The 19,641-nt window shown below is 40.6% G+C and overlaps 1 protein-coding gene and 6 non-coding genes across 7 annotated transcripts; 1 reads left to right on the forward strand and 6 right to left on the reverse strand.

The window, feature by feature from the left end:
* Nucleotides 1-52: 52 nt before the first annotated feature.
* Nucleotides 53-6,596, forward strand: sgo1 (shugoshin 1). Its single transcript, XM_053514856.1, has 11 exons — nucleotides 53-123; nucleotides 1,088-1,240; nucleotides 1,692-1,891; nucleotides 2,728-2,780; nucleotides 4,188-4,264; nucleotides 4,354-4,796; nucleotides 4,883-5,291; nucleotides 5,373-5,537; nucleotides 5,644-5,814; nucleotides 6,024-6,189; nucleotides 6,293-6,596. Exons 2-11 carry the CDS (start codon nucleotides 1,099-1,101, stop codon nucleotides 6,417-6,419), a joined length of 1,953 nt encoding a protein of 650 aa, XP_053370831.1. The 5' UTR covers nucleotides 53-123; nucleotides 1,088-1,098; the 3' UTR covers nucleotides 6,420-6,596.
* A 425-nt stretch (nucleotides 6,597-7,021) lies between these two features.
* trnap-agg (transfer RNA proline (anticodon AGG)) lies at nucleotides 7,022-7,093 on the reverse strand. The gene has a single exon. It is a non-coding gene; the product is annotated as a tRNA-Pro (tRNA).
* A 1,007-nt stretch (nucleotides 7,094-8,100) lies between these two features.
* Nucleotides 8,101-8,172, reverse strand: trnap-agg (transfer RNA proline (anticodon AGG)). Its single transcript has one exon. It is a non-coding gene; the product is annotated as a tRNA-Pro (tRNA).
* A 2,650-nt stretch (nucleotides 8,173-10,822) lies between these two features.
* Nucleotides 10,823-10,894, reverse strand: trnap-ugg (transfer RNA proline (anticodon UGG)). Its single transcript has one exon. It is a non-coding gene; the product is annotated as a tRNA-Pro (tRNA).
* A 249-nt stretch (nucleotides 10,895-11,143) lies between these two features.
* Nucleotides 11,144-11,215, reverse strand: trnap-agg (transfer RNA proline (anticodon AGG)). The gene has a single exon. It is a non-coding gene; the product is annotated as a tRNA-Pro (tRNA).
* Nucleotides 11,216-15,671: 4,456 nt separating this feature from the next.
* Nucleotides 15,672-15,743, reverse strand: trnap-agg (transfer RNA proline (anticodon AGG)). The gene has a single exon. It is a non-coding gene; the product is annotated as a tRNA-Pro (tRNA).
* An 806-nt stretch (nucleotides 15,744-16,549) lies between these two features.
* On the reverse strand, nucleotides 16,550-16,621 carry trnap-agg (transfer RNA proline (anticodon AGG)). The gene has a single exon. It is a non-coding gene; the product is annotated as a tRNA-Pro (tRNA).
* Nucleotides 16,622-19,641: the final 3,020 nt, after the last annotated feature.

Below are 19,641 nucleotides of genomic sequence, written 5' to 3' on the forward strand. Positions count from 1 at the left end.
GCTGCAATCTCTATGCGGAAATGACGTAAGACCAATCAGAAAACTCGCAGCGCGCAGTTCGAATGTCAACGTCCGTCCCGAGGACAACAGCGCACCGGAAGTGAAGCTAGTGTACCGTTCACGGTGAGTGTTTGTTTTGTGCTCTGATTAATAATATAAGTTATAATTATGAAGTGATTTAAACATAAAAGTATTAAATCGTTAATTAAGCGTTCTGAGCGGGTAGGCAGTTTGTCTTTATGTGCCAGTCAGGAGAGGAAGTGTACGTTAGCAGTTAGCTCTGTAGCGCCTCCACCCGCCATTAGCATCGCCTCAGAGTTCAGTCAGTCGGTCTGCTGCAGAGTCACTCGGGCTGTTACAGCTCTGTTACACTGATCTGATCTGAGGTTTACCTCATTTATATCATCAGGAAACTATGAATTCACTTGACAGTGGTGAAAATTACTGAGTCTCCTCTTAGTGAGTGTGATAAAGCCTGCGTTTTATTTTAAAGAGAGAAAAGAAAAACAGTATAGACCGCCCCTAGTGATGTAGTTCTGTGTGTTTTCCACGTAATTTACAAACTTAACTTACAAAACAAAAAACACGCGCGCTCTGTAGTTGTTTATGCAAATAAAGCTCAATATAATTAAATATTTATAACCCGCATTTACATACCAGATTAATCTTAAAGTGTAGTCTTTCAGTTGAGAGTTAAAATTAACTACCGAATGTCAGGATTTTTTTTAAAGAGTTTCATGTACAGAAAACTTTGATGGAAAGCTCTATTGCTTGCAAAAAATATATAATAATTCTGTATTTTTATTTATTATTATGGATTCGACCCTGCTGTTAATCAGGACCGGGGTGAACTTTCAGACATAAATAGCCTGAAGCTAATAGTCATCAAAACATCAAAAAATATCTTGTACTTCAATATTAATATTGTTTATATGCATTTATTAGTTGATGTTTTATTAGGCATTGTTGTTGTTTAGTTTTTGGGTTTTTTTTTTGCTTATGATTAATCACTGAACAGGAAAAAAATAAGTAAACTATGCAACACTGGAACTATAAGTGTGTGTGTTTCATCCCTCCTCCTGTACAGCTCAGTGAGCCATGGTTCGTGAGCGCGTGGTCCAGAAAAAGTCGTTCCAGCAGAGTCTGGACGACATTAAGGAGAAGATGAAGGAGAAGAGGACCAAGCGTCTGGCGAGCGCGTCTGCTGCGAGTCGAGGGCTCTCCAAGCTGAAGAACACGGGTAACTAAGATCTAATAATGCTGAGAAGGTGAACCGTTACGTGCGTTTCTGTAGAAATGTTCCGTATGTGATGAGTTGAGTGACGTGGTGCTGGTGCTACTCCTACGGATTCCTCTTCAAGGATTCAAGGAGCTTTATTGTTAGATAAATCCTCTCAGGGTTAGGAGACCCTCCTGATTCTCTGTCTTGTTTTTATCTTGCTAATCTGTGATGGGAAAGCTTGTAGCTGGTTTTAGTTGATTGGCATGTAAATCCCACTGCACCACTATCATAAGGTAGCCTCATGGCATTCTGGGTAATGTAGAAATCTCTTAAGTGAAGCGAAAAAAAACCCACAACTAGTTCATTCTGGATTATTCATGTTCTCGGTATGCCAATGCTAAAACGCCGTTAGATTGGACAGCAGCAGATGATTTCACACTCCCCCGGCTGTGTGTTTGTGTGTGTGCAGCCTCGGTGAAGCCGTTCGTGCTGAAGAGTGTGCAGGTGAATAACAAGGCGCTGGCGCTGGCTCTGCAGGCCGAGCGGGAGAAGGTACGGCAAGCGCAGGGGGTCATTCTGCAGCTGAAGAGAGAACGACAGGCGCTCATCTTTCACCTGCTGATGATGAAGAGGGCCCTGACTGAAGGGGGTGTGGCCAGAACTACACAGGTGAGTTAGTCAATGTTGAAATGAGACCACAGTCGACCACCCAAATTGGTGGGGGTTACGTTCCTGCATCAGCTTTTAAATGTGAAAAATTATATTTGGAAAAGTGAATTTTGGATATGGTCAATAAATGCCTATTTTTATAGTCTAAACCCTAAGTATGCCCCCAAAACACCTTAATTAAATTTTAAAATCAGCTTAATATGTTATTTAAGAAAAAAAGGCCTGTAAAGATAATCCTGTGTACTGTACTGCTGTGTCTCCTGCAGTGCTACAATGTAAAATCCAGATGTTACCCCATATACAGTATGTACTGTGGTTTATGCAAATTAATTTTCTTTGGTATAAATTAAATACAGTAATAAATGACCGCGTTTTCCCCTACAGTTTCTTTGTGTTCTCTCTACTGTACAAAAGATTTATACATCCTTATTTTATATGGAAATTTTGTTGAATTTATATTAATATTTGTTACGAAATTATATTGTCTTTAATAGTTTAGTGTTAAAACGCATGGAAAATTATATATTATCACAAAAAAAGGCATAAAAAAATTGCAGAGAATTTCTGCTAACAATATTAGTTAGGTTCCTGGAAAAAAAAATCCAAAAACTCTGAAGCATGATTTGTCAGGAGCCGAGTGTAATATTAAATCCTAGTTTTGTTTTTTTTAAATAATAAAATAATAAATACAAAAGTCATCTTCCTGTTGCGTTCATCAATGTAGATGTTTTCTGATTTATGTTTTCTCATCATGTACATGTAATGTACTATTTTATTTGCATTGTTGTTGTTTTTGTTTATTTCCCCTTTATAATTTCTCCTGTCCCGTGTATAAGGCGTCTCCTGTAGACGAGCAGAAGTTAGTCGTCCGTCAGGAGACCAGGCCCAGGTAATATTGAATTAATCTTAGGCAAAGACTGGTTGGTAAATGTCTTGTGTTCAGCCAGCTGTCTCAGAGGGACGTGGATTTAAAGCCTTAAGATGTTTTATGCTTTATATCATAGGTCGGCAATTAGCGGCCCCCAGGCCACATGTGGCCCGCAAGCAAAAACATCTGGCCCGTGGGATTGTTTAAACTAGAGAATGAAAATAAATAAATTATATATTTTTAAAAATCGGACTGACAGTCTAAAAAAAAAATTCTTTGTTGAAACCTCATTTTTCAGAACAAAAATATTTCAATCTATCTAAATTCTTATTTGTTATATCTGGATACGAGGGTGAATAAGCGCATCAGCGAGGTGCAGAGCGAACGCTCAACATGCAAAAACAATAACGTCTTGTTGTGCTTTGCGAGCACCCAGGGGTCCGTTCTTCGTCTGTCTCTAACTCAGTTAGCTGGATTTGATTGTTGTGGATTTGTCCTGATCTTGGATTGTTTCGTTCTTCGATGTGCTTCTCGCATTTGCTGTCATAGCAACATATCCGTAAGCTTGAACCTGCTCGGGAGCAGCTTTATTTCATGTAAACAGGATTTAGCCTGCGCTCCTGGTGGGTTATGATTGGATGAAATGGCGAGGTCACATCTGATTGGTTAAAGAGCACGACTGACGCGGACTGACTCACGTGGGAAAAGAAAAGTATCTTGCATATATCCTTGCATCTTGCACATTTATTTTTCAGGGGTTTGTCATGAATATGCAAATAAATAATTATATATAATAAAAATAAATATTTTATAATGATAAATTATATAAACGAAACTAATTTTATAACAAACAATATAAAAGTATACATGTATTTCAAAAATATTAATATTTCTATTTTTTTATATACAACATATTTATTTTCATATTGCTTATTTTATTTCATTGTCTCATGTAATTTGTAAAGCATTAACCTCTAAATTTATGTTCTAATATAATATTTAATAGCGATTATGTGTGTGTGGGGGGGGGCAAACCATGGCAGGGGGCATTTCTGCGCATAACACGTGTTTAAAAAAAATGGAGCCGCTCTTTTTCCATTTCGTCAACCAATAGCAGGGCTTGTGATCAGTGAGTAGACAACTCAATCCAGCCATACTAATCATCAACAACAGGTGTGCTCGGAGAACCAACCTAGCCGGATCGTAATTAGCACGATGATCTCATCTTAGATGTGTCAGTTTATCTCGGATCTCGGTTCTGTCATTTTACGAGCGCCTACCATTCATCCTCCCCTATTAATTCAATAAATTAGCCAATGTTTTGGTCGTGGCCCGCCATGTAATGGCTTGGAAAAAATCTGGCCCGAGGCCAAACCTAATTGCCGACCCCTGCTTTATATAATGTGTGTGGTTTTCGATGGTGATCAGGGTTGATGAACAGACTGAAGCTGTGACTCAGGAGAAGAAGCTTTGCCCCCTCGAGTCTCTCACTCAGCAGGATGAAGGTAAGCCAAAACCCCACTTGAAGTTGTTCTATATGCATGTGCTGAATCGTGTATGTGTCCCTGTAACCTGTCCTGTGTTTCTGCCAAAGACGAAGTTTTTGGAGGCTCCAGTAATAGCGAGGCCTCTTTGCCCTCCACTGTCGGAATGCGTCGTCTGCGAGGTGGACGGAAGCGCTCTGAGCGGAGGCGGAGCTCGCTGTTTAGTCCTGCCTCTATGGATACTTGTGTAACGGAAGAGGTGGAGCCTCAGAACTTTGAACACAGTAGAGTTGTCCAGGATGTCACTAAACGTGAACCTGTCGCTGAAAAGACTGCGGCCAGATGTCGGAGGTCGCTCCGGACAGAATCGGTTGATGCTCCTAAAGCGGCGCTGGATTCCGAGCTTTCGGACTTCTCGACCGTGCAGCATTCGACCCCGGAACCGCCACAGCGCTGTGTGTCCAGGCAGACAAAGAGGAAGGCAGCGCAGTCTGCGACCAAGCCAGAGCCAGGCTGCAAGGCAGAGCGTGCACCGCTGAAGAAACCCTGGGAGGTAAAACTAATTAAAAAAGTAATTAAGTTTTTATTCCCTGGTGTTGATAAATTGACAATAACTGTTGCTCCTGATTCCCGCTGTAGAAGCCACGTGCCCGCTCTAAGACTCGCGCGGCGGCAGGCGGATCTGCTCCCGCTCCCAGCGACAGGTTGAACTCCTCACTGGGCAGCAACGACACGTTCGACTTCGACTGCGAGGAGGCCGTCCACATCACGCCTTTCCGAGGAGGAAGTAAAGCCTCTGAAGCCCTGCCTTCTCCCGTCACCATGCCCTCTCCTGTTGCTCCGCCCCCTCCTGCTCCAGCAGACGAGCACTCCAGCTCTTCAGACATAGAGCAGGACTCAGACGACAGCCTGTATGTTCCAGACAGGAAGTTCAGAAGGACTCGCGACCCCCCGCCGCGTCGTGCCCGCTCCAAGAGAAGGTCCGCTAAGACGCGAGGGAAGGAGAACTCCGCACCAAAGCAGAACCGCGTGGGTTTGGAGTTCTCTGGTGAGTTGGAAGGTCTTTAGCTTTGTTCTCGCGGTGCTTTGCCAAAGACCTGTTTCTGTAATGCTGTTTCTTCTTTTACAGGACCTATAAACACACGTGCAGGAGGTACAGACGCCTCCCTGTCGACGAACACAGTACTAAATCTCCCACAATCCCCTGCTGCTGACCTGCCGTTCACAGAGTTACTGTTATCTCCAACTGCTAAAGAGTGCAACCCGTCAGCTCCAGACCTGGAGTGTGCTCAAGGTGACCTCACCTGTGTGTCTTTGTCTGTCTGCTCATTATTATCATCGTGCAGTTTGCTGGATTTGTTAAGCATTGTTTAACATGGATTCATTTTCTATTTTTCAAGCTGCTGCAGTTGGAAAGGAAGAGGTGTCTTCTCCACCTGATATCCCTGCTCCAAAGGTGGGGCTTATGGTGATTGACAGTCCTTTATTTGAATTGACAAGCTGCCCGAACCAATTGTCAGCGCAGGAGAACAGCACAGCTGTGGTGATGGACAAGACGAGGAGGAGGAAAGGTATCAACTTTCTTTAATCTTCTGTTTACCTTCCTTTGTCCTTTCCACTCCTTACCTCTATCTATCTATCTATCTATCTATATATATATATATATATATATATATATATATATATACACATACACACACACATGGGTTTTTGTTTGTTTTTATTTGCACTTTTTCAATAACCTTTCTCTGTCTCCTTCGTGCACATTGTGTTTCTGCAGGTGGTCTCGTTGTTCGTTCCTGTCTAGGCTTGGCTTTGAGTGACGTGACAAATCTCTCCCCTGCAGTCTATCAGACGCCTCTGCAGGGCCGAGACTCCACCCCCAGCCACGGCCGCAAGAGACGCTGCACCGGCATCGTCAGCTATAAGGAGCCGTCGATCAGCTCGTAAGCCCCGCCTCTTTTACTGTTTACATATCATACAGACTATTTATTTCATTTCTTTGTTTGTCTAACACATTTCTTGCATTATAAAATTTCTTTTTATCAGTAAGCTGCGGCGTGGAGACAAGTTCACAGACACACAATTCCTGCGCTCGCCCATATTTAAGCAGAAATCTCGGCGATCCCTCAAAGCCATGGAGAAATACAACGAGTCTTTTGTGGGCTGTCGCTAAGAGTTTTTAACCTACATCCTGCCTTGATGCGTACCGCCGCTCATGCTCCGGCATTACAACTTAAAGTCGTTTTAAATATGTACATATGATATTGTGTGTGTTTTTATTACCTTTAAATGACAACCCCATGTAAGGTGTTTTTTGTTCTGTTTGTTTCTAATAAATCTCATTTAGAAATGTTTGCCATATAGAGTTTTTGTTTTATATATAGATAATGGTCTTTTGAATTAAGTTGGTTGAAGTTATTCAATTGTTGAGGCTTTACTGCTACAAATGAAAGAATCATGAAGTGATAAGCAGAATAAATAAAGTGATTAGATAAGAATGATTGGTATTTTGGGTCCTGTAAAGATACTGTTTAACATTTTAGTATTTCCAATATATCTTATATTTCATGTGATGTAAATAATTAAGCGTTAAAAGTACAATAAGGATAAATGAACCTGACTGAAATAATGTATGGTCAGGATCCGTTGTTCATTATACAAAAGATTAAGACTGAAACCAGGTACACATATGAACATTACCCCCCAGTGCACTAAAGCCTTTTGGGTGTAGTTTGATTCATTTTTGGCTTCACATTTAAATTACAGAAAATTTCTGGGCTCGTCCGGGATTTGAACCCGGGACCTCTCGCACCCTAAGCGAGAATCATACCCCTAGACCAACGAGCCAGTTAGAATTTTTTGGTTTAAGGATTTTTTTTTACAGTTTGCCACGTCTACACGGTCCTGGAGAATGAAATAATTTCGTTCCACGTGTTGTGTTTCTGGCGGCATCTGGTGGTACGACGTGGAAATGCAACTACTGTGTCTCACTTACCTTCCTGAGGTACAACTGTTATGTGCCCTGCAGTTTCTCTTCACTGGATCTTTTTGGTAATTTCTGATAACACTGAACTTATCAATGTCTTCAAACAGGAAGACGTTTGGCGAAAGATTTATACCTACTGCTCCTCATATGAGAATTGCAAGAGGTTAAATATTTTTTCAGAATTTTGATGTATTAGTATTTTTGTATGTTTTTCATAACAGTTTTGTTTTATTCATATGAGAAAAAGCTGTTTCAGGGTTGTTTGTGTGGGACCAAAAATACTTCTATATCTTTTCCAGGTTGCAGAAGGATGAAGAATGTGTGTGTGCATGTGTGTGTGTGTAATGTCCATGTAAGTGTCTATGACTGATGTAAGAGCGATTCTGGTGATCTTATGAGCTATCATTTCGATCAACTGCACGGCCTTAGGAGTAGGCAGTGATTCAGCTGCCAGGGTGTTTATGAAGGTTCTTTGTAGAATGTGTTAATGAAAAAGGACGGAAGCTGAGCTGTCCTCAGCCTTTGAAGAAAGTTGAGATGCTGCTGGACTTTTTTTTTTGGTAATGAGGCGGGTGTTGTGGTACCAGTTATTGTTCTTCACCAGAAGAAAATCAAGAATCTTGGTGCTCTTGACTATCTCCACATATGAGCTGAAGGTGTTCAGCCATGGAAATTGTACAAACTGCAATGCAGAACGCCCGGCTTGATGCAATGTTATAATTTTAGACTAATTTTAATGACCACATCGAGTGGTCAGAAATTATGAACTGCAACCCACCCGTCTACACATTAATCCCACTCACATCATATCACACTAATTTGATGTTCTACTTTAAGCATTAAACTTACACGCCTCAAAAGTAAACACGGGCTCGTCCGGGATTTGAACCCGGGACCTCTCGCACCCTAAGCGAGAATCATACCCCTAGACCAACGAGCCAGTTTACAGACGGTACAGAGAGCCCCATCACGAATTGACACGTCCACATGTGTACAGCGTGTAGATGTTCGAGGGACTGCTGTAAAATGTCATAAGTTTTTGGCTCCATCTAGTGGTCAAAAATTACGAACTGCAACCACGTGGCTGCACATTAATCTCAAGGACCGTTTTGTGAACTTGTTTTTTTCCTTCTCTTTCTTTTTTGAAGTCAAACTCAATAATACATGAAGCACAGAGACACTGTAAGGTTTTATAATGTAGTAAGACAATGTAATCTAATAATAAGATTCCTGTGCTGTGAGAACAGACCCCTCACTGTGCTTCCTCATGCCTTCTGTGGTAACACCTTCTATATCCTGTAGCCAGACGAGGATACATCAAAATGTCTCCTGTCTGCTAGAACCCTTTTGTTTAATCAGGAGAATGTAAATGTATCTCCTCTCACCTGTCTGTCTCCGGGTCCCTCTATGACTGACATGTTAATGATGGTTCTTTTGATGTTCAGGACACAGCACTGTTTAAATGTGCTCTCTTTGCTGAGAATAAACGGAGATCTTCAGACATCATGCCCAGGGCTGGACTGGGACAAAAAATCGGCCCGGGCATCTTGACTAGAGACCGGCCCACTAGGTATTATTGGCAAAGCCATAAAGCCTTTGAATGAAAACAAACGCTGTTCTGACAGCGATGTACACTGTCCTGTTGGTATATAGGTATCAATCTAATAAACTTAAACCTACACCATCCTCCCTATTCTGGTATTCTAAACAGTACTTAGCGGAAAACAAAAGACTGCTTGGTCGAGTTAACCTCCTGAACTATCTACAACACATGATGGAAACCTGAAATTAAGACAGAGAAGACTAGAGGTGAGACATGATCTATAATGAGTATTAAAATTAATAAATTAGAGATTTAGTGATATTTTCATAAACTATTTATTTACCACATCAACAAACAGCATGGCAGCACAAAATATTTTTTTTAACATGGCAACCTTTAAAAAGTGAAAGGAGACAGAGAAAGAAAGTTGAGAAAGAATAACACTTAATTGAATTTTTGATGCCATTTTACACACAGTACATGGCACAAGAACTGACAACCCAACAAAACACAGAGATCACGATCGCTGGAGTGTCATCCAGAGACCTGGGCTGCCACAACCAGTTAGATCATAACACACAAATGCACAGAAATCAATTATTTTTCTACGATAATTAAATAGATTCAACATCTTTCTTCGACATAATTTCAGACTGCACAGATGGTAAGCTTACTGGACTTACAGAGACTTAATATTTTTAGACTTAATATTTACCATAAACGATAATGGATTTCTATACATTTAACATCAAATGACCACTTTGGTTGTAAGATTCAGATAATTATTTAAAAGCTAGACATTTAAAATGAGAATAAGAAAGAAAAGTATTTCTTTGTGCCCCCCTTTCCTTGTTAATGCCCTACCTGGCCCCCTGGCAAAACTTTGCTAGACAAACAGCTGATAAACCGATCAGCTGATCAACAGAAGGAGGGGGAGAGAATGAGAGAAGCCGAGGCAGCTGCGCAGCGTAAAGACAACGAAAATAAGCTACACCTACTTGGTTTATAAGTTTTTTTATGGTTTTACTTGGTTTTACTTAGGCTACCTCAGGTTCAGTTCTGCCACTTGGACCGGCGGCCGCCTCGGGTCTCTCCTCCTCCTGCCGCCTCGGGTCTCTCCCCCTCCGGCCGCCTCGGGTCTCTCCTCCTCCTGCCTCCCCTTTCACTCTTCAACCTGCGGCTGCTGGCCTCCATCACTTGCTAATTTTACTGAAGTGGAAGCTCCACTATAGCCACCAAACAACTGTGATATTTTAGCACACTTGGCCGCATCTGCCTGAAGCGCTAGTTTATTTTTGGCGCTAATTCTTTCGGCTCCTCCTGCTGCTTTGCGTTTTTTGTTCTCTATTTTTGTTCAGCAATGATATGTGATTGCTGAGCCGTTGTAAGGGGGCGGGTGCATCTGACTTTCTCGGCTGTAATTGGTCCAGCCCAGAGTCGATCATGACCAATTGGCCAATCCGCCACCTTTAATAGTTTATAACGTTACAAAAAAAAAAAAAAACGTCGGCGGCCGGCCCACAAAAGACGAAAATCACCATCGGCCCACCGCGCAAATGCCCGGTATGCCCTATGGCCAGTCCAGCCATGATCATGCCTGCGTGTGTGTGTGTGTGTGTGTGTGTGTGTGTGTTTGTGTTTGTCTCTCCCGGTCGATCGGGCCCGGACCGGTAAGTGTATCAAGGTGCGGCGGACACAACAAGCTAAAACTCTTCTTCCCTTAGCTTAAAACTTATCTCGGACACACTTCATCATTTAAAACCTAACAGACACTGTGGTATAATAATAATAAAGTGGGGGAGGTGTATTATATTATACATACAAATATGTGTTTGATGAAACCATTGTTATTTTTCATGCTGTGATCTGTCGGGACTTTAACATTAACGTGTCAGACAGAAATAAACTGGACAAGGTATTTTAAATGTCACTTCTTTAACACACTGCTCACTGCTTTGGACAGTTGGCCCTACATATTCAACTTTAGGAAAAACAATACAGATTATATGTTTAGCAAATACATGTTTAATACAAAGAAAAAGTTACTGGGCTCGTCCGGGATTTGAACCCGGGACCTCTCGCACCCAAAGCGAGAATCATACCCCTAGACCAACGAGCCAGCTGGTTAACAGCTGTGAAGTTCCCGTCACAATTTTTCATGTCCACACAGTTTATGGGGAATAGGTCGGCGGCTTCTATAAAAAGTTATGTTTTTCTGGCGCCATCTAGTGGTAAGAAATTACGAACTGCAACTCACCTGTTTGAATCAGTTTCCTGATAAAGGCGATGCGTCTGAATTTTTTTCAGATTTTTTTTTTTCAGATTATATTAGATCATCGGTATAGACAGAATACAAAGAAAAGACCTCGGGCTCGTCCGGGATTTGAACCCGGGACCTCTCGCACCCTAAGCGAGAATCATACCCCTAGACCAACGAGCCACCTGGCGTATGAAAGGAAGAGCTGCAGCTCGTTTGTCTGGTTCTGTGTTTCCCTAAGAATACGGTTTGGGTTTTTTCCCAAAACGCAATTAATTCAATTCAATTCAATTTTATTTCTATAGCGCTTTTAGCAATTTTCATTGCCGCAAAGCAGCTTTACACAGTTAAAAGAATTATTTAAGTTTGTATGAAATGTGAATTTGTATGAATCAAAATGGTCAGTTTGTCCCTGGTGAGCAAGCCGAGGGCGACAGTGGCAAGGAAAAACTCCCTGAGATGGTAATAGGAAGAAACCTTGAGAGGAACCAGACTCAGCAGGGAACCCATCCTCATCTGGGTGAAACAGAAAGCAGTAAATGATCTGCATTTATACAGTGTGTAGGGTGGGAGGCAGTTCAGCTATAATAGCTGATGTTAATTGATGTTAATATGGAGTCCAGGTAGTTATTGAAGACCCAGGTAGACTTGTAGGAAGTTCCAGTCCTGAACTATCGAACTGTCAAGTCCCCAGAGAAACAGTTGCCAACACCAGTCAAGGCCAGAACCATTTTCTAGGTAGAGAGAATCATTCCCAGACACCAGACGCATCCCAGAGAGACACACGGGGCATCCATGTGACGAGATCTTCAGCCAGAAGCGGGGCACCAGGATGGGTCAGACAGGTCCGGAGGGCAGAGGGAGTCTGGATCACTGGCAGCTCAGGAACAACATGTGTAGCTCGACAGAGAGAGAGAAAGAGTGAAAGGGGGAGACAGGAGGAGAGAGGAAAGAGAAAGAGGGGGGGGGGGGGGAGAAGAAGAGGAGAGATGGCAGTTAGGTATGGTCAATTTTACACAATGTATAATGTGAATGTATATTAACTGTAGAGTGCAAGCAGAGACTCCGGCAGGACTAACTATGACAGCATAACTAAAAGGGAGAGCCAGAAGGAAACACAAACATGAGGGGGAACTGAGATGTAAAGCAACCAATCACCTCACCGTCAACAAACCTGAGTGATCAATGAGAGTGGGGAAGACAGCATCCAAACATACCAGTTCACCATAATACTCTACGTCCATGAGTCCCCCAGATCTGCTCCTTTACCTAAGGCTAATCTATTTATAAAAATGTTTGGCTAAATAAATAGGTTTTTAGCCTGGACTGAGACTGTGTCTGAGTCCCGAATACTATTTGAAAGACTATTCCATAATTTTGGGGCTTTGTGAGAAAAAGCTCTGCCCCCAGCGGTATTTTTTATAATACGCGGTACTGACAAGCAGCCTGCATCCTTTGATCGAAGTAGGCGTGGCGGATCGTAAGACACTAGCAGTTCGCTCAGGTACTGCGGCGCGAGACCATTTAATGAATTAATGAGGCGCACGGACACAAATATGACATTACAGGGAAACTATTTTACTTTTAATGTTCGAATGTAGTTTACCTCACTGAAGTAATAATAAAATAATAACATATTCTGTAAAGTTTATTTTAAAACTATTTGAAATATATCCTATGTTTAAATCAGTGGTTTGTCACTGAATCAGTCTCCCCTAAGGCTGGTGATTAGTTGATGAGTTAAATGAGGTGTCCTGGGAGCTGAGAAAATACTAAAAATGCTTCTTCAGGACCAGGGCTAAGAAACACTGGTTTTAAAAAATATATAAGAAATATATATTTTTTAAAAACTTATCTATACAATGACACGAAAATGTGAAGATGAATTTAAATGGAAATACATTAAAATGTCCAGGAAGTGTGCAAATGTGCATGTGTATGTACTGTAGATGTCCATGGTCCATAAAGTTGGTTAAGACGTTTCCCGTCAGGATGCTCTCTATGGTGCAAGAGTAAAAGTTCCTGAGCACCTTGGAGGGCAGTCTGAAGTCTCTCAAGCGTCTGAGGTGGTAGAGATGCTGTCGGGCCTTTTTCACCACGGTGTTGATGTGACAGGACCATGACAGGTCCTGCGTGATGTGAACACAGAGGTATTTAAATCTGTCCACTCTCTCCACTGGGCACTTGTTGATGAAAGGGGTCTGGTAGTTCCTTCCCTGCTTAGTGCTGAAGTCCACTATCAACTCCTTTGTCTTACTGACAATTAGAAGGAGGTTGTTCCTCTGGCACCAGTTCTCCAAATTCCTAATCTCCTTAAGGATACACGTGTACAAAGAGTACAGCAGGGGGCTCAGAACACAACCCTGGGGGGCTCCAGTGCTGAGAGTGAGGGAGGCTGAGACATGTCCACCCATCCTTACTGCCTGTGGTCTACCGGTTAGAAAAATAGAGATCCACTGGCACAGAGATGAGCTGAGTCCCAGGTTCTCCAGCTTGACTCATGACTTTTCGGACTTTTTGACTCATGACTTTTTTAAGGGGTAGGTAATTTGTTTAGTTGAAAGAGTCCCATATACTTAACATTGAGACCAAATTTGACATGTTCTAGCGCAGATCACGAATTTGGTAGAAATATAAAATTCCCCACATTTCAAGAGGCAACTTTTACACATTTAGAGCTTTTAGAGCACACTAGCAACTCAAACCTAGGGAGGATTATCTTCACAACAGTATATCATATCATAGAGACATGGGGTTTGGTTTATATCATTTTTAGTCAACAGAAGCCACTGCCATTAGCAGGTGCCAAGCCACTCCCTAACAACCAAACAGAGTATCCTAGCAACCATTTTGCAAGACATTTATCTCTGCATCATGATAATGATGTTGCTAGCTACATGCTAACATATTTAGCATAATGCTTGTAGCATGCTAATCATGCAAGCATAATGTTAGCACCATGCTTATCATCTTACAGACATGCTAATGTTATTAGCATATTGTTACCAACATGCTAATTATGTTAGCATCGTGCTAGCTACATGCTAATGATGTTGCTAGCAACATGCTAAAATAGTTGGGCTGAGACCAAATTTGACAGATTCTTGCACAGAGCAAGAATTTTATAAAAACCTCAAATTTACCTAATTTGCAGGGGCTTGCAAGCTGTGTTAGAGCATACCCCACAAAAAGCTGTACACCTGGGGCACAAGAGGCAGCCAAATTTACTTCATTTACATATAATGGTAACTTCTATAGGAACTTTTAAACTGGACCTAACTGTGCAACCCCTTGTCATAGAGACATGGGGTGGGCTCATTTCATTTAGGCAACCAATCAGTCTCTTAGGAGCAACAGGCTAATAATGTAAGCAAATGCTAATAATATCACTGTCATGCTAGCAACATGCTAATCATGCTAGAAACATGCTAATCACCCTAGCAACTTGCTAATCACCCTAGCAACTTGCTAATCACATTGGAGTCATGCTAGCAACATGCTAATCATGTTAGCATCATGCTAACAATGCTAATACTGTTGCTTGCTACATGCTAATATAGTTAGCCTCATGCTAACGATGTTATCATCATGCTAGCAATATGCTAATCAGGTTAGCATCATGCTAATGACATGGAAATGACGTTGCTAGCAACCTGCTAATCATGTTAGCATCATGCTAGCAACCTGCTAACATGGGGTGGCCTCATTTTACTCAGGCAACCAATCAGTCTGTGAGGATCATTGTGTAGCTGTGAAGCTGTAAAGCCAGGACCTAGGCCTGAGTTCCCACAGCAAGCCCCATTTACATTTTTTTTTTTCAGAAAATGTTCCTCTTTAGTTATTATTATTATTATTATTAATTTGCTGCATCTGGGTTTTACACAAACTTTAAAATAAACAACATACAGAGCACATTGACTGGTTTCTGTTTGTTTAATTTTTTTAAGTATTGATCACATTCTGTACATACCAAAGTGCACATAAGCCTTCATCGAGGAGTTGTTCATTATGTTTAAAAATATTCTCTAACATCAACAACTATGCAACTAACGAGACTCTAATCTTGTGAGTGAGGGTGTTATTGTTGTTTCTAAACCATAAATCTTTAAAACATGCATAGTAATGTATACTTTCTGATTTAAAGAAGTCAGAACACACAGAGCAGTTTGCTGTTTTTGGGGCTGCGTAGCTGCAAACCCGACAGGATGCCGGTGCTGACCCGCGTACACTGCAGAAAGCTCCTGCACTTGAGCATCAGGACTGGAGCACAGGGCAAAGGTCTGAATACCTAAAGGATCTGCGGCTAACAGCTTAGTGCCAGATACCACAGCACACCTCCAGAGGTCTTCTGGAGGCCAGGCCTGGATGCTCAGAACTGTTTTGGCAGCATGAAGGTAAAAATACAAGAACGGTAGGCAAATGTCTTTAAAGTTATAGATGATCAAAGTATATTTGCAAAGCAGTTATAAAACAGGTAAAACTGAGTTATAAAAAAAATAAATTGTTGAACACTGAGCAGTCCCAGGATTCTACCATGAGCATATCGTTACGCTGAATGTTAAGCCTGATGAAATGTTAAACTTTAAGACGAATGAAAGATTGGATTACAGGTTTAGATTCAATACAAAAGAAAAATTACGGGCTCGTCCGGGATTTGAACCCGGGACCTCTCGCACCCTAAGCGAGAATCATACCCCTAGACCAACGAGCCGATAGAAAATGCTGAAATAAAAAGAGCTTCCCATTACAATTTGCCACGTCTCCTCGCGTGTAGTATATCAAGGGGGAAAATGTTTCTGTAAATTTTCATGTTTCTCTGGCGCCATCTAGTGGTAGGAAATGTAACCCAACTGTCTGAATATGTTTTCACCTGAAACTACTTTCTTTCTTACTTTCTAATGTCTTTTATTTTTCCAAAACGAAATAAAAACGAAATTAAACACCACATGTTGCAGTTTTTATTGTATATTAAAATGAAAGAGCAGCTAACAACATTAAAAAAAAATAAAGGTTTAAAAAAGAAAAGAGAAAACCAAGAATTACCTTGTTCCATAGTTATTCACTGCCCTTGTTTGTAATATTTTACTCTTTGTATTTGGGTAAGAGTCTAATAACATACGAATCTTTAGGTGGCAATTATATTCTACTCGTCCTTCCTGAAAAAGTCATTTCTCATTATTATAAATTATTCTAATTAAATGTTAAAACTTTAAGATAAATTATCTTCTTCTTCTTCTGGCTGCTTTTGTTATAGAATTCCTCATCAAATGGGATCAGTTTGAGTACTGTAGGAGACATATCAATCAGAGGGTATTTGCAAAACTGTTGTTATAATATTTAATGTATGGTTGGAAAAATTAGGTATAAAGAAACAAATTGTTGATCACTGAGCAGTCCCAGGATTCTACCATGAGCTGATCGTCATGCTGAATGTGCAGCTTGATGGAATGTTAAACTTAAAAACAAATGATATAGGTAAGATTATAAGTTTAGATATAATACAACGGGAAAAACCTTGGGCTCGTCCGGGATTTGAACCCGGGACCTCTCGCACCCTAAGCGAGAATCATACCCCTAGACCAACGAGCCAGTTAAGAAATAAAATCTTTTCTACACATTTTGCCACGTCGCTGTTTATCGTGTTCAGAATCTCATGGGGGGAAAAGTTCCTGTAAAACGTCGTGTTTCTCTGGCGCCATCTAGTGGGATGGAATTACAAATTACATCTCATATGAATCCTATTGAAAATACGATACGCCTGGATTTTTTTCTTTTTTTCTTTTTTTTTATAAAAAAAAAATAATAATAAAATTAAACTAAACTAAACATGAGGGGCACGGACAAAATTTAGACATTACAGAAAAATATTTTAATTTATTATATATATAAATAATATATAATAATTATAATAAATTAATATTAAATGTAATTTTTTAATATTACAAAAGCAGTTTGCAGAATAGTCTAATAAATGATGTACTTTTCTATAAAGTTTATTTTAAAATTATTTAAAAGTCAACTCTGTGTAAAAAACAAACAAACAAAAAAAACAGTGAACTGCACTAAACAGTTTGTCTAATTTCTGCGAAATTCAATGTTTTTCTGGGACCATCTCGTGGTGAGAAGTGAGGAACTGCTACTCCTGTGTCAGTGGTTCGTCTTCCCCGGTCCGTGAGGACCCCACTGTCCTGCACAGTTTAGTGTCTCCCCTTCACTGATATTTGGGCCAAAATGGGATAAAAAAAGTAACAGTATTGTCTTTGTGTTGTTAGCTGCGTCCAAAGCCTGGAGAAGTGGACTGCATTTTGTTAGGCCTCAACCTTCAGACCCACTTGAAGACTAAGATCCTGCTGGTATAGCTCTTAAGGTCACTGAGGCACGCAAACCCCCTGACCACAACCTCAGGGGGGAAACTGAAAAATATAAATAAAATAAAATAAAATATCCTTAATCCAGATTTTATCAATTAACGACATAACATTTATCTTAGCTGGATGGTCTAATTCTCAAAAACGTTTAACCTAAAGTAAGACTTAACACACTATAACTAGAATATTAACAAAACTGAAAGGTTGTCTTATAAATAATAAAAAAAAAAACGTTAAAACAGATGGGCTAAAGAACAGATCATATTATGTTTATATATATATATATATATATATATATACAGTGGTGTGAAAAACTATTTGCCCCCTTCCTGATTTCTTATTCTTTTGCATGTTTGTCACACTTAAATGTTTCTGATCATCAAACACATTTAACTATTAGTCAAAGATAACACAAGTAAACACAAAATGCAGTTTTTAAATGATGGTTTTTATTATTTAGGGAGAAAAAAAATCCAAACTTACATGGCCCTGTGTGAAAAAGTAATTGCCCCCTGAACCTAATAACTGTTTGAGCCACCCTTAGCAGCAATAACTGCAATCAAGTGTTTGCGATAACTTGCAACGAGTCTTTTACAGCGCTCTGGAGGAATTTTGGCCCACTCATCTTTGCAGAATTGTTGTAATTCAGCTTTATTTGAGAGTTTTCTAGCATGAACCGCCTTTTTAAGGTCATGCCACAACATCTCAATAGGATTCAGGTCAGGACTTTGACTGGGCCACTCCAAAGTCTTCATTTTGTCTTTCTTAAGCCATTCAGAGGTGGATTTGCTGGTGTGTTTTGGGTCATTGTCCTGCTGCAGCACCCAAGATCGCTTCAGCTTGAGTTGACGAACAGATGGCCGGACATTCTCCTTCAGGATTTTTTGGTAGACAGTAGAATTCATGGTTCCATCTATCACAGCAAGCCATCCAGGTCCTGAAGCAGCAAAACAACCCCAGACCATCACACTACCACCCCCATATTTTACTGTTGGTATGGTGTTCTTTTTCTGAAATGCTGTGTTACTTTTACGCCAGATGTAACGGGACACGCACCTTCCAAAAAGTTAAACTTTTGTCTCGTCGGTCCACAAGGTATTTTCCCAAAAGTCTTGGCAATCATTGAGATGTTTTTTAGCAAAATTGAGACGAGCCTTGATGTTCTTTTTGCTTAAGTGGTTTGCGCCTTGGAAATCTGCCATGCAGGCCGTTTTTGCCCAGTCTCTTTCTTATGGTGGAGTCGTGAACACTGACCTTAATTGAGGCAAGTGAGGCCTGCAGTTCTTTAGTTGTTGTCCTGGGGTCTTTTGTGGCCTCTCGGATGAGTTGTCTCTGCGCTCTTGGGGTAATTTTGGTCGGCCGGCCACTCCTGGGAAGGTTCACCACTGTTCCATGTTTTTGCCATTTGTGGATGATGGCTCTCACTGTGGTTCGCTGGAGTCCCAAGGCTTTGGAAATGGCTTTATAACCTTTACCAGCCTGATAGATCTCAATTACTTTTGTTCTCATTTTTTTCTAAATTTCTTTGGATCTTGGCATAATGTCTAGCTTTTGAGGTGCTTTTGGTCTACTTCTCTGTGTCAGGTAGCTCCTATTTAAGTGATTTTTTGATTGAAACAGGTGTGGCAGTAATCAGGCCTGGGGGTGACTACAGAAATTGAACTGAGGTGTGATAAACCACAGTTAAGTTATTTTTTAACAAGGGGGGGCAATTACTTTTTCACACAGGGCCATGTAGATTTGGAGTTTTTTTTCTCCCTTAATAACATAATCTTCATTTAAAAACTGCATTTTGTGTTCAATTATGTTATCTTTGACTAATAGTTAACGGTTTTTGATGAGCAGAAACATTTAAGTGTGACAAACATGCAAAAGAATAAGAAATCAGGAAGGGGGCAAATAGTTTTTCACACCACTGTATATATATATATATATATATATATATATATATATATATATATTCTCCCACCGGCGTGGACTCTGTGGTCTACATTAGGCTCCGGCTTGACTCATTTGCATACAGACGGTGATTAGATGTTTACTGAGGGCTCAGAGGAGAAGTGTGTGTGTGTGTGTGTGTGCGCGCGCTGCAGTTTGTGAATGAATACACACAGCGGAGGGACAGAGACATGAGGGAAATCTAATACTGTATTGTGTGTAGTGTCCCTTTTTCTTTTTTTTTAAGTTTATCAACTTGTAATATATTCATCTTGTGAGTATATTAACATGTGCTTACTCAAC

Source organism: Clarias gariepinus, chromosome 16, assembly GCF_024256425.1.
Source record: "Clarias gariepinus isolate MV-2021 ecotype Netherlands chromosome 16, CGAR_prim_01v2, whole genome shotgun sequence".
In the NCBI taxonomy this organism is placed as follows: domain Eukaryota; kingdom Metazoa; phylum Chordata; class Actinopteri; order Siluriformes; family Clariidae; genus Clarias; species Clarias gariepinus.